The 21,674-nt window shown below is 34.1% G+C and overlaps 1 protein-coding gene across 32 annotated transcripts in view; it reads left to right on the top strand.

The window, feature by feature from the left end:
- Positions 1–21,674, top strand: part of LOC128212851 (centrosome and spindle pole-associated protein 1-like) — an 80,329-nt gene that overhangs the window by 25,671 nt on the left and 32,984 nt on the right. For 23 of the 32 annotated variants that reach the window (XM_052918202.1, XM_052918203.1, XM_052918217.1 and 20 more), the window contains 10 exons: positions 436–496; positions 680–723; positions 3,585–3,684; positions 10,204–10,279; positions 11,665–11,688; positions 14,803–14,899; positions 16,333–16,497; positions 18,245–18,382; positions 19,717–19,800; positions 20,393–20,428. In XM_052918202.1, the coding sequence (XP_052774162.1) occupies positions 436–496; positions 680–723; positions 3,585–3,684; positions 10,204–10,279; positions 11,665–11,688; positions 14,803–14,899; positions 16,333–16,497; positions 18,245–18,382; positions 19,717–19,800; positions 20,393–20,428 (825 nt within the window). Of the gene's footprint in view, positions 1–435; positions 497–679; positions 724–3,584; positions 3,685–10,203; positions 10,280–11,664; positions 11,689–14,802; positions 14,900–16,332; positions 16,498–17,096; positions 17,112–18,244; positions 18,383–19,716; positions 19,801–20,392; positions 20,429–21,674 lie in introns of all 32 variants that reach the window. The other 9 variants (XM_052918220.1, XM_052918200.1, XM_052918205.1 and 6 more) reach the window with 9 other exon arrangements.

Below are 21,674 nucleotides of genomic sequence, written 5' to 3' on the forward strand. Positions count from 1 at the left end.
TAAAATCATCAAAATAAATCTGGTTTTATTATTAAACATAATCATAATTTGTGAAAGGCATTGTTGTTAATTTTAAAAGATGAAATGATATATGATGTGCTCATATACTTAAATAAGACAAGCATATATGAAGCAGATGTAACAAACATTGTATGAAGTTCTGCAGACAGCATATCACAAGTGTGTCCATGAAACTTTCAGATTATAAAGATATGAAAGCTATCAACAATGACTTTAACATATTGTTAACTCACAAAGTTCTTAACAACCCTCCCGTTAAGTATAAAGTTTGTTCGGTCAGTTTGCTAGTATTTTAAAATATATGTCTTTTTCTTTTTCTTTTCTTTTTTTTAATCCTCATGATTTTTTTAGCCAGGCAGCAAATGATCTTAATTTATTATCATTATTTCATTTATTTACTCACATTTCTTACAGACAGGAGCAGGGAGGCAACCTTCGACGCTACGCCAGCGAAGGAAACATTAACAAATTCGAGGTTAGTTCTCTTGTTCTTGAAATGAGTTGGCATTAATTAATTAAAACTAGCAAGTATTAAAATGTATTTATCTGGGGCTGTACAAAGTTTTTTTGTTATATTACATGAAATGAACAGTTATCCACCATAAATAAAATATTGATTGAGAAAGATATAGAATGTAAGTAACTCTTGTTTTTGCAGAATGAGATGCGTGATCGGGAACTGAATAAAGAGTTTGAAGCAAGGTAGGTTGTCTGCCCCTGATGTAGACAGTTCAAATATCAAACATTATATGTATTGGGTTGATTGCTCAGAACATTGTTAAAGTTGTTAAATATAACAATGTTCTTAATATCATCATTGTTAACTTACTATATCATCGTTGTTAACTTACTATATCATCGTTGTTAACTTACTATATCATCATTGTTAACTTACTATATCATCGTTGTTAACTTTCAAACCCTTTATTACTGCTCTGGAGGTTTTATGGATACACTTGTAATCTGCATTGTTTCTAACACGATTGGAGACAATTGTTTCAGCTGTACTTGCTTTATTTGAATATATTAGCATATCATCACATATTTCAGGTTAAAAAGTTAACGACAATGTTGTTAATCAAGTTGTTAACTTCAACAAAGTTCTGAACAATCAGCCCAAGGTGTTTTAACTTTCAGAATTTTTCAATAGTAAAGTGCCTAGTGTTTGACCCTTAATTTCATTAACTCCCATGGCAGTGATTGATTTCTCTGCAGGCTGTAGTTTTTAAGTGTATTTTTAAATGTAAAGGTTTATTGTTTATCACTGAATCTCAGGTTAGTGGATTTATACATGAATAAGTTATTCAAACCATTTGCGTACACCAATAACTGGAATAGAGTGCACGAAATATTTGGTTCTTATTGGGTTGTTTGAAACAATGAACTATATGAACTATATAATGATGAAAACTTGGGCAAACACAATCTTCAGTTCGTTTTATTGGAATTGTCCAGATGTTTTGTACCTGCGCGGTGACAATTCAGTGGCAGAAATATTTCTTGTTTGACACAAAAGTCCTCTCTGATTAAAAAGTTTAAAGCCAGGGGATGTATTTGCAACTGAGGGAAGGAGGGGGGGGGGGGGGGGATATTTTAGTGTTCAGTCAAAATGGTACTATCAGGTTGGAAACTTTGGTATATTTGGTTGTGTCTTATTTAACAAATGCATTCCCTGAATTGCTTTTAAAGTCTTCATTTTCATTTGTAAGGTAGGAACTTACAGACTTAGAAAATAAAAACTACATGTATTCTTACCTTACCTACCTGCCACAAAGATCGAAAAGGAGTAACCTTCCTGCGAGACCGCATTCAGATTATACGGAACGTCGGAACAAATTGTTGCAGCTTAGCGGAGATTTTGATGCTCTACATGTAAAACTTTAACATTTGATCGTGCTCAGACACCACAGCTTGTTTTTGTTCCTCCATATAGAAGGCCATTTAAGAAGTTTCAAAACCATACTTTTCTGGACCAGTTTGAATTGTTAAATTTAGAATATAAATGGCATTGGTTGTTTCTGTCATTAAAAAACACATCGTATGTCATCAGAAACTCTTCATAACTTAAGTGATGTTTAGGAAATTCTTTATATGATGGCCTTATATCTTGGAGATATTTTGGATAATTTTGTGTCAATTCATTTTATTCACTTTGCTTATGTACATTTTTTCATCAACCCTATTATTGCAGTTTCCAATGGCAAAACATTAACTCAACATATGCATGTCTGAAACGTAAGTTAATCTGTGCATAATGATATAATGTTTTTAACAACAGTACATTGGTAATGTAATTCACATCAGATTCTGTTCTGTGTTTGCCAAAGTAAAGTAAAAGAAAAAAATAACATATAAAACTAAGCTAGAATACGCAAAAAGTTTTGTTCGTAATAATCTTGTCTGTATATTGAAGAAAAAAGTTGAGGTACTGCGATAGGCTCGGGGCTAAAACTTGACCTAGGCCATAATTCTAACTATATAAGATATTTAAATGAAACTTGGTACACATGTTGCCAGTGACAATACGCACATCTATAGAAGGGCCTTTAACACATGATCTAGTAATTGTTGAATTATTGTACTTTTAAAAAATATATCAGTTTGACAAAAAAAAAAACAGACACACGTTTGGCGTTTGTTCCGCGGCACTCTTGTTATGCATCACTTATACAGTTGCACAGAAATTGTTTCTAAATTTGGAAGAATTTTTAATTAAATTTAAATATTAAAATTTGATCCCCAGGGGAGTTATATAATTATAAGAGTGAAATATGGATGAATGACAAACAAAACTAATTAGTCAAAAGTTACGCTTGTTACGCTGTTATACACAGTTTCATGGTTTATTTATTCATGTTTGCACTGTTGCATATCATATTTAAATTGACGTAAACACAGAAACCCCTGAGGATTTGGTGATGCAAGTGTTGTAAATGTTTTGCCATGAAAACTTTACCCATGTGGCTAGAAGTGACTTGCTGTCACGGACATAGTTGCCTTCAACTGTATGTATGTGTGAAAAAGATAATTTAAATGTAACAAAAGAATATATATATGTTTCCGGTTTCTCAAGTATGTATGTGTGAAAAAGATAATTTAAATGTAACAAAAGATTATATATTAGTTTCCGGTTTCTCAACCAACCCTAATTTTTTGCACCCAACAGCATACTTTTTTTTCTGATTGTTATTGTTTCCCCTGTTGGGTGAATTTTTGGTAGTTTCTTGCACCGGAAAGAGGGTGTGAAAATCAGATATTAAAACAAAATTTGACTAAAAAAATAATAAGTATCTCGACCTTCTTACCCTATATTTGTAGGCAGTGAAATCAGAAACAAACACTTTATTTTTTTGCCTCAATAAATTAGGTGGATTTTTTTTATCACACATTTAGATATTTGGCAACGTTGTCCATAGCAAATTTTTGTCTCACCATGCATCTGTTTATTCATTTGTTTATTACTTTGTTCACCGGATGTTACAATAGAAGTTGCTTGACATGTTTTCCCCATATTGCACAGCCATATACCTCAATATTTTATTTTACCCAACCCCTGTGTGTAGGAAAGTTCGGTTTGGCGACGAGCGAAAGCTTCCCTCGGGAATTCTCGATGACGACAATTGGCTGCATCCAGACCATCGGGAAGAAGAATATCACCAGCTGGTAAATTATATCGGGAAATATATTTCAATTTAAAACTGTTTGGCTATTCCAAATATCTTCTGCTGCACAGGTGCATCTTCAGGAAAAAGTCTTAATTTTAAAACTATGAACTCATGTCCCCACAGTTAATAAAAATAATTATAAATTTTCCTATACAATTATATGTATCTTTGATATATATGTTTTCTATTGAGGGCATAAGCAGAACACACTGGAAAAGCCAACGGAATCCTATGTACAAGTATGCGAATTTTGGATGCCAAGTGGCCCCCTCATTTTTTTTTATTATTTGAATGGGGCATTTGACGTTGTAGGGAAAGAAAACATACCATTTATACAAAAAATTGAAGTGCAAACTAACTTTTTTGGCCTTGAAATACTATAGCTAAACGAGTCATTAAAAATAAAAATACAAAAACATAAACTGCAGTAGTTTTATCTGAAATCTATTTACTGTCATTTGTTTAACAAAAATATATTAGTAATTAGCAAGAAAAATCCACATCAGGAATTTGGCACAAAGTGATGTCAGGAAACACATAAATTTACTTACGAAATGCACAAATTGTATTGATAAAGAAAGTTAAGTCCCCTTCCTATGTATTGTATCGTATCAGTTGATAAAAAGGACAAACCTGAACACAATACTCTTACACACTTATTGACCCCACAACCTTTTTACAAATGGTAATATTATGGGAAAATAATGTGGGATCACCATGCAGGCATCTGAATTTAGCCTTATTGCCAATGGCATGATGAAATGAGGAGCTAACTTGTACATTGGATTCCTTAGTTCACGCACAAACCTCGTTATTTAAAGCTGCACTCTCACATATTGACAGTTTTGACATGTTTTAGTTTTTGTCTCAGAATCAACTAGTTTTGGTATAAATGCCTTCAATTCAGTCATAAAGATAACGCACATTATAGAACAGATCTCATTATTTGGAAACCTCATCAAACCAGAGCCTCTGCAGAAATTTCATTTTTCTTAAAGTGTAAGCAATGCTTTTAGCTATAAAACATAAATTTTTGAAAGTAAATATGAAAAACTGTGGTCTGATTTTTTGTCAGCTGTCTTGTATCGTTGGTAACACCAGACATTTACGCAACAGATGGCTCATTCCAATACAAAAAATAAAAAAGTTGTCAAAACGGTCCATTCCAATACAAAAAATAAAAAAGTTGTCAAAAAACAGTCAATCTGTGAGAGTGCAGCTTTAAGAACTCTTTCTGTCGGCATTTTCTTGTTGCATATTATATTTATCTTAGAACCCTTTCTGTCGGCATTTCCTTGTTGCATATCATAGTTATCTTAGAACTTTTTCTGTCGGCATTTTCTAGTTGCATAAAAAATTTATCATAGTTATCTTAGAACTCCTTCTGTTGGCATTTCCTAGTTTATATAAAATGCATATCATAGTTATCTTAAAACTCTTACTGTCGGCATTTTTTAGTTACGCATATCATATAGTGTGTAGTGTATGAGCCATCTTTAGTTTTTTTCTTTCTATATAAACTGCAGATGGAATAGTATATTTTGTCTGATTTTCGCCAAATTACCTCAGGAAGTCCACATTTAAAAAAAATTGTTTTGATTTACCCAACTTACATTTTCTTTCCAATTCATAATTCAGTAGTGAAAAATGAAAAAAAAATATATACAATTCATAGGCTAAAAAACTTCGGGTATTTTTGTGAGTCAGTCAGGTAAGGCAAAACCAAGTATTTATTCACAGTGGTCTAAGGACTTGGCAAACTAGTTCAATTAGTAATAGATATCATAAATAAAAATCAACATACTTTGAATGCATAAATACTTCTATAGATCCTATATATATGTTCTGTTTGTCAACTTTTACTAAAACTGCAGCTGTGTTTGTCAGGTTGCAAAAATCAAGGAGGTAAGCTTTGATGCAGTGACCACCACTGCTAGATGGTCGGCCTGGGTCCATATTCACTTATGTGGACCCATTTTTAGAATGGGACTAAGACTCAAAAAGCATTTCTTTTTGGAAATGTGAACATACCAGTCTTTTCCAAAAATAATTGTATTATTAGTATTAAGTCTGAGTTTAGTCTGAGTTCAGTCTGAGTTTAGTCTGAGTTCAGTCTGAGTTCAGTCTGAGTTCAGTCTGAGTTCAGTCAGAGTTTAGTCTGAGTTCAGTCTGAGTTTAGTCTGAGTTCAGTCTGAGTTTAGTCGGAGTCTCACAGGTTAATGAATATGGACCCTGATTTCCTTTGTGACATATTTCACAATGTTGGACTCGAGCTGGGATCAAAAGTATACTAAATATCACTGAGCCAAAGAATGGATTTTACATTATCATGCAAGCATTGCTAATTTGACTTCTTTTAAGCCCATTTGGAGAATTTGGTTAGCCAAGTTGAGGCCTACTTTGCTAGAAATTGTAGGCCTCATCATAAAAAACGATTTTTATCAATTTCCCAGCCTGAGTCTTATCCAGTTTCCATGAAGCACAATTTATGTATATGTTTTATATGGCCGTAAAATGTAGTGCAAGGTTTCAGTCACCGTAAATACACATGTTTCTGGCCAAACCATCTAAGAGCACCAATTACAACTTCATAAAGATATTATTCTGTAACCCACATAAGTGACTAAATGTTAATTTTAACATGTCAACATGGCCATTTTATATCACAAGAGTGTCGAATGCAGTTTTCACTATAGTGTTGTGTTGTTAAAGTGATTGCCCTTTTGTGTTCTGCTAGAATGTTGCCATCAACACCAAAACCGATACAGTACTATAACATCAGTCTCATATTGCATCCCATCAATGTTTTGCCTCTCAGTTGCGTTGGAGAAAGGCATATATGGCATCTTTAGTCAGCGGGTGTTTCTCAACCTTTCATTTTTGTCAGGACCCATTAAATCATCAATCAGGGAAATATATTTGAACAGCTTTTTTTAATAGAAATTTTTAATGCCTGGGACTCCTCTGTGATTTTGAGAAAATTCCCTGCTCCATAGAAGGGATTTTGACAACAAAAATAACAGTTTGTCTAAAAACTCCTAAAAACCTTAAAATGTAATAATAATGTACAGGGCAAAACCTTACGGTGTCTACCTCTCATCCAAGAGAGCCTGGTTTAATGACATGTGCATCTCTAGTCCAAGAGGCCCTGATTTTATGAAGTGACCACCGCTACTCCAAGAGGCCCTGGTTTGATCAGGTATCGGCCTCTTGTCCGAGAGCCCTGGTTTGATGAGGTGTCCACCTCTCATCCAATGGCCCTGGTTTAATTAGGTGTCCACCTCTCATCTAAGAAGCCTTGTTTAATGAGGTGTCTACCTCTCAACCAAGGGCCCTGGTTAAATGAGGTGTTCACCTCTCAGCCAAGAGTCCTGATTTGATGAGGTGTCAACCTATCATCCAAGAGGCATAGTTTAATGAGGTGTCCTCCTCTCATTCAAGAGCCCTGGTTATGCCCCCACAAAGTGGCGGCATATAGGGTTGCCCTTGTCCGTACGTACGTCTGTCTGTCTGTACGTACGTACGTCCCGAAGATTGTTTCCGATCTAATTCTTGAAAACCGTTTGTCCAATCCTCACCAAACTTTAAACACATGTTTGTGACCATAATATCTTGATCAAGTTCCTTAGCCATGGAAATCGCTTTTGTCATTTAGGAGTTACGGCCCTTTATTTGCAAAAAAAGACTTGAAAAATACGTCCCGAAGATTGTTTCCGATCTAATTCTTGAAAACTGTTTATCCAATCCTCACCAAACTTTAAGCACATGTTTGTGACCATAATATCTTGATCAAGTTCGATAGTCATGGAAATCGCTTTAGTCATTTAGGAGTTACGGCCCTTTTTTGCCAAAAATACTTCAAAAATATATGTTTCCAATCTAATTCTTGAAAAGTATGTGTCCAATCCTCACCAAACTTTACATACATGATTGTGACCATAATATCTTGATCAAGTTCGATAGCCATGGAAATCGCTTTAATCATTTAGGAGTTAGGGCCCTTTATTTCCCAACAATACTTAAAAAATATCATCTCGATGTAAATGAGATGTGGATCCAACAAGTTTTTTCCTGCCTGAATGGCGCCATATAACCTATACAGTCTTGCGATGCCGTAAAACCCAACTCAACTCAACTTATCCTATATGTGCAGATTATCCTGAATAATCATTATGGCTTATTTTCTGTGACAAAAAATCGAAGTGGGGGCATCCGTGTCCTATGGACACATTTCTAGTTTAATGAGGTGTTCACCTCTCATCCAAGAGCCCAACTTTGATGAGGTGTCAACCTCCCGTGTAAGGGCCCTGGTTTGATGAGGTGTCAACCTCCCGTCCAAGGGCCCTGGTTTGATGAGGTGTTAACCTGCCGTCCAAGGACCCTGGTCCAAGGGCCCTGGTTTGATGAGGTGTCAACCTGCCGTTCAAGGGCCTTGGTTAAATGAGGTGTCAACCTGCCGTCCAACGGCCCTGGTTTGATGAGGTGTCAACCTGCCGTCCAAGGGCCCTGGTTTGATGAGGTGTCAACCTCCCGTCCAAGGGCCCTGGTTTGATGAGGTGTCAACCTCTCGTCCAAGAGCCCTGGTTTGATGAGGTGTCAACCTCCCGTCCAAGGGCCCTGGTTTGATGAGATGACGACTCTCATCCAAGAGGGGTGGATTAATGAATTGTCCACCTCTTGTCCAAGTGGTGTGGTATAATGAAGTGCCCACCTCTTGTCCAAGAGGCGTGGTTTAATGAAGTGTCCACCTCTTGTCCAAGAGGCATGGTTTAATGAAGTGTCCACCTCTTGTCCAAGAGGCATGGTTTAATGAAGTGTCCAGCTCTTGTCAAAGATGGGTGGTTTAGTGAATGTCCACCTCTTGTCCAAGAGCCCTGGTTTGATGAATAATCCACCCTTGTCTTAGCTGCCCTGGTTTAATGTCCACTTTCTGTCTGAGATGCCCTGGCTTCGTGAAATTTCCACCTCATTCAGTATCTAAATATATATATATATATCATGTCATTGTTATCACATCTTTTAGAAGGCCTGTATATCTTGGTTGGAGTTTATCAAAAGTTTGAAATTTTCTGACAGTGTGGCCAGTAAAGGAAAAATCAAATATTTCAACAATGTGTTTGTAAAGTAATTAGCCTTTTATTAACATGATCTAAAATGTATACAACTTAATTGGTCTATAATTGGAACATTCAACACATCCCGGGCATGTTTTGTTATTGTACAAGTTTTGTAAACAGGAAATAAATCAGGCACGACTAAATCAATAGAGATATACTAAATCAATAGAGATCGAAGTCTTCTGCTATAACAATGATCAACTAGTAAGGCCATGGAAAACTAGTCCTTAGTTTCTCATGCACATTTGGGGAGCTAGCGTGGGATTGTGTTCACAGATTAGCTGAAGCCATTCATGCATTTAAAATATGGAAAATGACATGTATAAAGCTATCAAAAAAAAAAAAATTATAGTTCAATAGCATTTTTTTAGGATCTTAAAATATTTTCTTGAAAAGTTTTCTCCCCAATTTCATCTGGTTTGGGCTCAAAAAAATGAATTATATTAATTTTTAGGAATAAAAAAAATAAATGGAGCTCGGTACAAAATTGAATGCAGCAGGGCCTTAGAAAGTAAACTTTATTTTTTTTGCCTGAGTTCCGTTATTTTTCATATCATTTACTGCATGGTTAAGTTCGCTCAGCAGATAAACATATCCAAATAGGTAAGTACTGTTGGTAGGTAAATACGCTGAAGCCCTTAACCTATTGCATACATTATTCAATGGACAGTATTGATTGAACTGGTAGAGTGTGCAAATTAGGAATCTTCGATCAATAGAAGTGATCGGCACTATACTGGGTGTGGGATTAAACTTACATATTGGAGGTTCTTTAAAAAACTAAAGATTTGGCAGTTGTTTTATTTACGTCATAACCCGTGCCAAATTTCAGAACTATCTTTTAAGGCGGAATAGAAAAAAGTATAGGACAAAATTAGTTTTAATGTATTTAAGTGGAGATATTTATGACAATTGAAAGATTTTCAATACAACCTACTTTTAATAAATTAAGCTAAGTTGTAGATGTGTTATTGTGTGATAATCAAGATAAAAGATCAATTTTTTCTACTTGTTAAATCAGGTTAAGATTGTGTGTGTGAAAAACATTGTGTTAAGTTTTCATTTCTAATGGATTTTTACCAATATTTAGTGAAAAGTATACATATGGAAATAAGTGCTATTTAGGTGCTTGAAATTCTGTTCATGTCATATTTGAAAGATCAAATGATATTGGAAAGAAAGTGATTATTCAAGCGATTTAAGAACTGTTATAATATTATAAGAATATTGGTTACTTATAGTATGCTTATTATTTTTCACTGGAAAAAATATAGGAGAGTATTTAACTTTGTGCCTTAAGCAAGTGGAAAAAAAACATAACAAAATGCTGACAATATTTTGAAAGTGTTTGTGCCTATATTCAGAGCTCGTGTAACGGAGATATTGTTGTGTTTGTGTAGGTGGAGCCACCACCTCGCCCACAGCCAGAAATGGCGACCAGTGTACAACCAAAATTCATGGGAGGGCTCAATGTCGGTATGTATGCTCTACAGTCTCTTATGTTTAATGACATTTTTACATTTTACTGAAGATGTTTTGACATTTTCGCAATTTTTGTTAAGTTTGCCCATATTTTGGATATTTTGCCTGCATTTGGGATGTTTGTCCACATTTGGTATATTTTGCCACATTTTGGATATTTTGCCATTTTTGAAATATTTTACCCATTTTGGGGATATTTTGCCCAAAACAATAATTAATTGTAGGATCTAATTAATTGTAGGATCAAGTATTCTGTATAAATGTTTATCAAGAGGATGTTTTGCTTTGATTAGACCCCAATTTATAGTTTGTTTGGCTTTGCCTTACCTACGTTGTAAAGGATGGGTACATAGGTATTATTATTTTTTTACCAAAAAATTCCCAATAGAAAGAAATACCAACTGGTAAAGCTTAAAAGAAATCAGGTCACTGTTTTCTTTAAATCCAAGTCAGTTGAGTATTTGGCCAAACAAACAAGGCTATAATTGCGGCCTAAACATGCTTTTTGGGGGAATTATAACTTATTTTGGCAAGTAAAAAGTGCAGGATTATAAGTACATTTCTTATAAGAGAAATTGAAGTTTAAAAGTTGAGATTATATCTCCATCAATAGAAGCTTTTTAAGGTATTGAAACTTATATTGATTGATTACTTAAGTATATCATTATTGACAGTTTGCGATCTTTATAAAGATGTGTCTTCTTTGCATAATAATGGGTGAGAAAGTCAAGTTTAAGGGTACCAAATTATATTAAAGGTAATACATAGTAATTCCCCCCAAAATATTAGTACAATTATTGCCTGCGAGCGATGGACCAACTATTAAGTTTTAGACTGAAGCCTTTTTTTAAAAAGTCTTTACCTGATTTCTCTCACCACTTTCCACCTGCATATAATTTACAGGAAAATTAGACATGCTATTTCAAGAATGATGTTTTACCATTTTTCTTAAGACATCAGAATTGTAAAATTTCAGATATAATGAATTAATACTATGTGGTACATTTATATTGGCATCCTCACTTTCCTCAGAAACTTTCGTTGGTCATTCTATTACTGAGTTTTGGCGCTAACTATGGAAACGGCCTGGGTACCCACTCTAATTTAATGTCTTTAGACCATGTTTGATTGTCTTTTGAATACCTAAATTTATACAATTTTGACTGAGTGCAACCAGAGTAAACATAGTTTCCATAAATAGCTTCAAAACCCGGGCATTATGAATTTTCAAATGGTTATAATTCTCCTAAAATTATTTCATCTGTTCTCATATCATTATATATTTCATCACCATCCATTGTCTTTATGAATCTCTACACAAATAAATAGAATGTATATGTCATGTTTCCGTGACAACTGACGCTGGTATTTCCCCACAGGTGCTACACCGGCAGGTCTCGGGGGTAGGTTTTTCGCTCATATACTCACATATGTACACATGTAGTCGTATTTCTCTTCTAGAATCGAGCCAAACACAGATACACTGTCTTGGCTTTGTGCGTTGGTTTGGTTCGGTATATGTAATTTTTGGACAAAGTTTGTTTTATGACACAGTCAAAACTGAGGTATGCCAGAAAATGACGAAAAGGACTCCACAATGTCATTCCTTAAAAAAAGACTTTAAGTTTAACAAACCCGAATTTTTACACTCTTAATGCTTGGCATCAAAATCTTGTTACAAGCCCTGTTTTATAAAATCGAGAATTTGTGCAAAGCTAAAAAGCATTTTGCCAGTGCATAGCTTGCTGCATTGCGGGCTTCTGCTTATTTCGATATGCATGCTACAGCACTTGTCAGGTATGTTTTTGGCAGGAGCTTCAGGCTTGATTAATTAATTATAAGTAACTTCTTGTTAAGCCCTTTCAGCATTTAGAGAGTCATGTAAGGTTTTCTGAGAACAAATTTTAAAAAGCAGACTTTGTCAGCATGCCATCTACGAAGTTGTAAATGTTGGTATCACTGTTGTGTTATTTGTTGCTATAGAAAATCATCATGCATGTTAAGGATAGTGTAATCGGTCCTACTATCAAAATTCTATATCATTTCACATTATGAAACCATTATTTTTGTATATTTCATTTTACTGACATTCAAATTTCATTATAATTTTTGAAGATTACAGTTTCAAAATCATATATAATCTTGGTCAGTGTTTTTTTGAACCTTAAGTTTTTAGCATGGTCATTCTACCCTACAATCTTTTCACGTAGTCGCTTTCTGTGTTGGTTATTTGTAACCCAACAAAATTACTATCATCAGGGATGTGATTTATCGGCAAATACACAGATTCCCACCGATCTAATGGTTCCAAAGGCCAAAAATATTATTTTTTTACTGATATTTTTTTCTTTCTTTTAATTGTTACTTTAATCGTATATTTAATTAGTATTGATGCTCAAGTTTGAAGTCAGGAAAGCCCTCAAAGAATGGCTTCTAAAAAGCCAGGTATGCTTCTGCAGCAGTGTGCCTCGCCCCCTTTCTCCAAAACACATCGCCAAAATGGTTTCAGTCCAACAGCTGTCAGGTCAATCACATCCCTAATGGTATCTTTCAAAATGTTGTTACGTCATTTTTGTAATTATAATCTAATGAACGTATGGGACCATATTGAAATTATAATCTAATAAACGTATGGGACCATATTCATAAACCATCTTAGTGAAAAATGTCAACTTAGTGGGAAAAAAATTTGACACAGATTATTTCAAACAGAACAGTATTTTATTCACTAAGTCTTCAACTTTTGACATATGGTAATGGAACATAATTAGGTCGTTCATTTTAGGAATGGAAGTCGAGGTGTGAATATAAAGAGAATCTTTAATGAATATATAATTTTAAACATTTCATATGATGAATGATATTTTAAACATTTAAACATACTTGACTGTCATATATGTTTATGTGTGTTTATTATTTAGATAATTACTTATTTTCATAATTTGGGTGTGCAAACATTGTTAGTTTTCCTTAAATTCAACTCAGAAAAGAAGAAATTTTCCGTTAAGTTGAAACTTTTCTAAAGTGCTTTGTGAATGGTGCCCCTCATTATTAACCAATAATTAAAAGGTACCACAGCTGGTTAAAAGAACGACATCATTTAAATTTCATTTCAAGCTTTGTATTTTGTAACACGCTGTAGATTATATAATAATGGGTTGCGATTTTTCACCATTTAGTACATAATTGTACATGTTACACCTTAATTAAACATTCACTTACAACATTAATTATGGTACATGTTCATCTTTAAGGTGTATTTAATTGGTATTATGTGATAGAATTTGGGTTCAGTTAGTTTTATATCTTGAATTACTAATTAACGCGCCGTTGGCATCAGATGATATTTATTTTTAAGCATAAAATAAGGTTCGAAGTTTTTTTCTCATTTTTGTGAATATATTGTTGTTTTATTATTTGCACCCTTATCCCTGCATGTAGTTTCGTGATCTTTTTCAGTGTAGTATGCAAATGTTTAGTGTGACAATACCATTTAAGTTTTCATATTGTTATATTTACTTATTAATTATAACTGACCGTGGTTTTATTAGACAGTGAATCAATATTCATCTAATAATCATTAATAACAAATAGATATATTTTCATTATAATACAGGTGAATAAATGTATTCAGATTGTCGTCTGCATCATAACTCCATGTTTAATCAACTGTTTCATTGAAAGGATATGATCCCTCATTATTCACTTATTTTTGAAAGGTACGGTAGTTAGTCTTATATGCTTAAATACATCAAGAAGATTTTTAGCTCAACTAGCCATAGGCCAGAAGAGCTTATGCCATGGCGCGATGTCCGTCGACCAAGTGTCTGTAAACAATTGCTTGTGAATGTCATAAAGTCTTCAGTTTTTTCAGTATACAGTAGTTGGATGTCCATGAAACTCAGTTACTTTTTTTTAAACCAGCCACATCTGCCCATGCATGACTGGATTATTGCCCTTGAAATTATAAAAATTGTCACATAAGCCAAGTGAGAAGTTACAGTCTAAGAAGGACAACATGTACCCAGAGAGTGCTGTTCATTTTCTCCCTTGCCTTTGTTAAAGAGAGTTGATTGCCTTTTGATGAGTACTAAACTGACAAAGGCCAGAAAAGCTTATGCGAGTGTTCATTGTCCATGGGTCTGTCTGTGAATCTGTAAACATTTGCGTTTTCAGCTAATCCAAGCACGAAATGTTTCCAAGTGAACTATCAGTATGTTGCCTTTTACCCATAGACACATGCTCTGGATTAAAAATGACCAAAAAAGCCATGCCAGTACAGCATTGGCTCTCATGGGCCTCTTGTTTTGCATCTGTAAAGATTCCTGTTCTGCAGGCTAATGACTTCATTCTTGATCTGTCTCCAGTGTGACATGTAAAAACAATGGAAATGGATTAGGAAATAAATTATTCAAGATTCTTATTGAGTACCTTAGTATGTAAACTGAATTAGTGAATATTATTATACTTCTACCTTTTACAAATCCTCACGGCCAATGTGTTTGTACCTTCCACAGGGAACGATGAGCGAGATAGTGCCAAACGCCGTCGGCAGGCAGAGTACCGCCGAGAACTGCAGTTTCAGATGGAGGAAACACAGGCCAGGAAAAAACGGTTGGTTAACATTTTAAGCTGCTATGTTTTTAGTGAAAAAATGTGACATCACATTGAACATGCTAGGATCACAAGTATTGAATTATTTATTTCTTCGTAATCAACATCATATTGCTTCTGTTATAGTGAGAGGGTCGAAGGGTTGCTTGTGAATGCTTCAGGTCTACTTGACCCCGAGAAGTATTTCTGACCTTGAAAAATGGATCACACTTGTTTGTTATCATTCACTTAATTAATAAAACTGAGTGTTTTCATAAAACATATTAGTTTTCATATTTATTTGAAAAGAATTATTTAAGTAACATGTCCCGTTTTATAACATGCCTGATATCTACCCACTAACCAAAACACAGAAACACGCAAGAAAAGTATGACATTCAAGAGTCCTGAAGGTGGCATTTGTTTAGTAAGTAGTGTGAACAAATAAAAATAGGGAGTATACTTCTATCAACAATATTTATATGATAAATTGCATTTATTTAAACACTGTTTATGATACTCAAATGAAACTTGGCACACATATTACTCATGACAATAATAAGGGGAAAACACAAGATAGGACATTTCAATGTTATATCTTCAAAAATGAAGGATATATGACAAAATAATTGAAGAAAATCAAGAAAAGAGTACAATGACGCAGCGATCAGAATAAGTGCTTTATGCATGAAAATGTTCAAAAAAAAAGGTCAAGATTTCCGAACTTAAAAATTCCATAACTTTAGTTTTAGTAAAGACATTTTCACATTTTAAACAGCTCTTTCTGTAGGTACAATTTTCTTTTATAAACATTTTGTAAAAAACCCCACTATTGATGCCACTATTAGTGGCAAGGTCCATAATTCTGAATCTGTTCCCTGTTGAATTATATAATGCTCATTTAAGAGAGAAAAATGAGTTATGTACCCTGAGCTTCTAGTGTTATCTTTTAATGGGGCCCGCAAATTTTGGGTAGTATACTTCAACAAGACTGTAAATATGTAATGTTTAATAGCAATATGTATCTCTTACTGCCTACATTTTGATTTTGAGATAATCGAGGGTAAATCGGGAATTGTCCACGACGACACTATTAAATTTCTAGGCATTGTTACTTGATACCTTTTCTTATTAAGAAAATCCTGTCATATTTTTTACGGTTTTGGAACATATTTGTTATTCTAACTCAATATTAACACTAATCTTTAAGTTTCTTACATTCAACCAGCGTCCTCTTTATTGCAGTATCACAATTTTCACTAATCCATAATTTTAAAAATGGTTTCCCATTATTTGGTTTTAACTTTTAACTAAAAAAATTAAGAATTTTAAGATTTGCGATTTTTAGGAACCTCCCAGTTTTATAATTTGAATAAGTTCCTTATGAGTTGTTTTTTTACAAATTCAAATTTTAAACGCTTAATAATCAATGACGAATTGCATCTCTGTTACAGTGAGAAGGTCCAGGATTTACGTGTAAATGCCTCGGGTCTACTAGACCCAGAGAAGACATCCAATCGTATCCGGGGCCTGGAGGGCGTGCCAGGCGCCAGCCCTAGACGGGAGTATAAAGCCAAAGAGGTGCAGCCATATCACACACGGTTCCTGCTGGATGACAGGTAGGAATGGCTCAAGATTAAACATATTTCATACATTAGACACTCGTTACATTGATAAACGAAATCATTCTCCAACATCAGTGCCGTCACATTGTCAAAGTCAAACTCTACAAATAAAATCTTACTTTTCTGCAATAATTCATACCTTTCCGTAAAACAGAATACAGTTTTTTTGCAATGCAAGTGAAAAATGCTTGAATCCTATGCATTTTGCCCAAGTATAATTACCAATTTCTCATGATTACATTGTTGTCAAAGAGATAAGGCCCCAATTTCTCGAAACATCTTAAGTCTGTTATAACACGATCAAGCTCAGCACACTATTTTGATTTGGTGTAAATTTTGTAATATTCCCTTTTTAAAGAGTTTTAAGGCTTTTATAGGATATGATATTTGAGATAAATAAGAAAAACTACTTTTTGTTCCATAAAATCCGTTTTAAGTAAGTATTTTGGCTAAATGGAGTAAAATACTTAAGTGATATAAGCTTCTTCTTTTTAGAGAAATTTGGGCCTGAATAGGAAATGTTTTTTTGTTTTTGTTTTATCTTGTAATGATTGAAAACGGATGAAACAAGATGAATGATTTATTTCCCACAGGCAAAGAGAAAAAGGGTATAAATATTGTTTTCCATTTTGAATGTTATTAGCGAGTCACAACATTTCTGTACTTTCACAGTTTTTATTTGTTGTTATTAAGCTGATTGTGAAGAACTTTGTTTAAGTTAACAACATTGTTAACATCATCATTGTTAACTTTCAAATATTTCCTACTCTGGAAGTTTATTGGATACACTTGTCATCTGCATTATTTCTAACACGATTTGAGACTGTTTATGTGAACTTGTTTATATTTAAATGCATTAGCACATCATCAGATATTTCAAGTTTTAAAGAGGTTAACAACAATGTTGTAAATCAGGTTGTTAATTTTAACAAAGTTATGAAAAATCAGCATATATGTTTCTCAGCTCATGTGAGCTCAAAGTTCAAAGGCAAAAATGTTATTTATTTTGTTGAGCACCAGTCTTCTTTGTTTTCGTCACTATATACAAGAATACTATATTATACTGTGTGTTTGGCTTTACTACTTTTTTACTGTTTGCAAATGAACTTAGCATTTCAAGTGTTTGATGCATTGAATGGATGTGGCTGTAAGTCCAAAAATAGTAGTATCTGGCTGTAAAAATTAGTTAAGTTTCTTGCTGTACTTTTGTCATACTGTATGTACTCGGCTGTGTTTGCAGTGGAGATTTTGACATGCTTGGTCAGTTTCAAAGGGCGGGCCTCTACTCCGCCTCCTCACACCCTGTCTCCTACCAGGGGGTGGGGCTAGGAGCAGGAGGCTTTGGAGTGCTTGGGCTTCGAAGGTACTTGCCCATAGTTGATGTGCACTGGCTAAAATTGGTTTACATGCCAGGCAATACTAGAATTTAGTTAGTCAACTCAAAAAGATCAACAATACTAGTTATGGCCCCTGTTTCGACATGTACATATTTATTTTATCAATTATGCATGCTAATTATTTGTATATCTCATAGAAAAAGCGGCGTAGTCAAGCACGCTGTCTTATGACAGCTGTTGGTTTAATCACTATCTACAAGAATTTTATACTTCGTGTTGGGCTCTACATAATTTAGCTTTCCTTTCCAATATACAATCATTATATTTGATTGTTATTATCTGAATGTGAAAGTTAGTCAAGTTCCATGCTTTGTTTTACTGTATGTAATGGGTGATGTTTACAGGGGAGATTTTGATGCCCTTGGTCGGTCCCGAGGGTCGGGCGGCTCCTACCAACAACCGCCAACTACCTCCTCCCACCTTGCCTCCTACCAGGGGGTGGGGTTAGGGACAGGAGGCTTGGGTGGTCTTGGGCTTGGAAGGTACTTGCCCCTAGCTTACATACTGGCTTTGTATACTTGCCGGTCAATGCTAGAGTTTATCATGAATGCTTTGTATCTATGCTGAATGTCCATATATTTTGCTTACATGTATAATATCTTATTTATCACATGATGTTTCTTGTTCAGAGTGTAAGACAACCATTATGTATTTTCTTATTTATTATATGTTATATTCTATCAAGACATTGATCTTATTTAGTCCTTCGATCAAAGTGTCAGATCTTTTACAGAAAAGGGGTTTTTTTTGGGTACAGTTATGTCATGTGATAAAATGAATCTTACATGCGTTGGCATTCAATACAAAACTTTGAGAAACTCATTAAGGAAATTTATAAAGCTCACCAAAGGCTTGCTTTTCAAAAACTTAAATTGTTTCATAAATTTTTGTATTAAATGAAAACTCATGTAAGATCTTATATACAGTATATTGGATTTGTATAAAGGCATGTTAACACTATATTTCAATGTGAAGGCTATATAACTACTAAATAACAATTATGTCATTATTACTGGACAATGCAAGTTTTATATGTAAACATTGTATTTATGCAACAAAATACCATGATACCATAAATTTTAGTTAAATATGTAATGGATGTCACAGATTAAATTGAATTTCTTAATTGCAACTTTGGCTAAACTAACAATAAAGATATAAGCTTTAAAATGGATGCTTTAACCACTCAGAAATATTTATTCGAAGAAGCGATCATTTGTACCTGTTGATAAAATGGCCCCGAAGTGTTGAAACGATTTTTGTTAATCTGCCTTATACATTTCAGTTGTTCCTTAAACAGTATAAAATATATATATAACATACATTCATGATTACTTAGTTCATTGACCTATTACATACGGTAAATGTCCAATTAAGGTTCTGTGGGCTTTTCCTGATTCTGCGACATGAAAAATACTGGCACTCTTAAAAAATGCAATTTGTTCTTATGAAAGCATTCAATGGGCACCACTATGCTCAGGATGCTGACATCAGGCATATACAGAACACCTATTCCATATTGTATACAGTTACAGGTACAAACAATAAAAGTCATGTGATATTGAATCGGTCATTTTGAATGAAAAAAGTTGATTCTTATTTAGAGCGCAGAATTGTTAAAAGACATATGCCCAGCACACTTAATAGGACATTTACGGTATTTGTATAGTGAATATTCTTACAACCTACAGATACCAAATTGTCACAGAGCAGATATATCTAAAAGCTAGTCAGTGCAACCACATTTTAGATACCAATTTCTTAAGATAGTTAGAAATGCACTATTAAATGCTAGTTTTTAATTCGCCAATTCCAGTGGTGGCCTGGATGAAGGCGGAGCCTATTTAGACCCTGTACGCAGTGCTCCGCCTCTTAGAGGCATTCTGACCCATGCAGACAGGTATTACAGCATTTAGCTGTGGCTTTGCTGGTTTTGATGGTTTAAGGTCATAAATGACATCATGCAACTGAAGCGTGGCTGGTTTTGATTGGTTAAGGTAAAACATGACAATATTCAGCTGAAGCTTGTCTGGTTTTGATTGGTTAAGGTAAATCATGACAGCATGCAGATGTTTTATTAGCTTGTTTTGATTGGATAAGATAAAAAATCACAGCATGCAGCTGTATAATTAGCTTGTTTTGATTGGATAAGGTAAAAAATCACAGCATACAGCTGTATAATTAGCTTGTATTGATTGGATAAAGTAACACATGACAGCATGCAGCTGTATAATTAGTTTGTTTTGACTGGTCAAGGTAAACAATTATGTTTTTTATTGGTTCAGGCCTTGTCTGGGATAACAGACGTTTAGTTTAATGCCACGGTGTTATAGATTTGTGTGATGTGCTGTTCAGATAATATAAGAATGACACCAAAACCTATGAAAATAAATTGGCTTAAAGCATTGTTAGAAGAACAAAAACAACAACATTAAGACAACAAGCTACATTTTAACCTTTTTGTGGAGAGAATGTTTGTTTTTACATTGTAGAGATGGTAGGGGTGGTACCCCTGAGAGTGCGGACTTGTAAGTGATACATGTTACACAGGGTGGCGGGTGACTGGGTTGAATGTCTGTATATGGATTTCTCAATGCTTATTGCAGGGCTTCTTTTTTGTGTTCTGGGAAAATGACCTTTACCTTTAGAATATGTAATTATGTTCTTCACAAATCAGGATCTATTTTTTTTCAATTATTATATAGGTTGAATATATTCAAATATTCTTTTTTACTTTTTATTGTACAGTTTTTCAAACAGATCTACTTCTAAATTTTTATTTAACGCTTTGGGAAAATTTGGAACAAAATCGAACATCAGTTATAAAAATGGCCGAAAAAGAACACCTCTGTATTGTTGACTTTTCTCTCACTAACTGTATGTAATTGTATGTAACTGTATATTTGGTTAATCTGTGTATGGAATAAACTTTTATATAATGCTGTATATGTCTGCCACATACACAAGAGGTTTAATTTTCAATTCATCTGCTATGCTGATCTGTGATCTTTCTGTTTGATGTCTGATGGAATGAAGCTTGATTGTTATTAGTATAGAGCTAGTTTCATTTGAATTTAAGTAATACTTATAATACATATTAGGTTAAATATTAATGATTAAGAAGGGCAGAGCAAGCAAATATAGTGAGCCTTTTTTAGTCATTAAAAAAAAACCTAATATGTCTTAGGTTTTGACCTGTTTTTGGTATGCAGAGTATCAAATTATGATGTCACGTCCGTTATGTTGTAAAATGACAAATCTTTATTAGTAAGCGTGTTACTTATTAAAGACCTATGCACCATTTCATTGGCTGGAAATACAGGTTATAATCTAAATGAATATTCTTCAGGAGGTGGTCTCTAGTAATGGTAGTTTATAGGTGGCCTTAACTTTTCACCTAAAAGGTCATGGGTTTGAGCCCCGCTAAGGACACTTTCTCTTTGCTGACTCAGAGTTGAAACCAGTAAACAAACTCAAGGGGGTTCTTGCAATGAAATATGTTTATATTATAAATTAATAATTGCCCAATTGTACAGAAAATCGTTGTTAACTCTCAAATCATAAATGGATACCGATGTAATCTATAGTGTTCCTTACAAGATTTGAGACAACTGTTTCAGCTGTACTTGTTTTGTTTGAATATATTCACACATCACAATAAAATTATGTTTTTTAAAGTTAACAACGATGTCGTTAATCATGTTATTAACTTGAAAAAGTTCCGAACATACGGCCCATTGTGTATGTTTGAAAAGTTTTAGGCTAAGTGTGCTT

Source organism: Mya arenaria, chromosome 13, assembly GCF_026914265.1.
Source record: "Mya arenaria isolate MELC-2E11 chromosome 13, ASM2691426v1".
NCBI lineage: Eukaryota > Metazoa > Mollusca > Bivalvia > Myida > Myidae > Mya > Mya arenaria.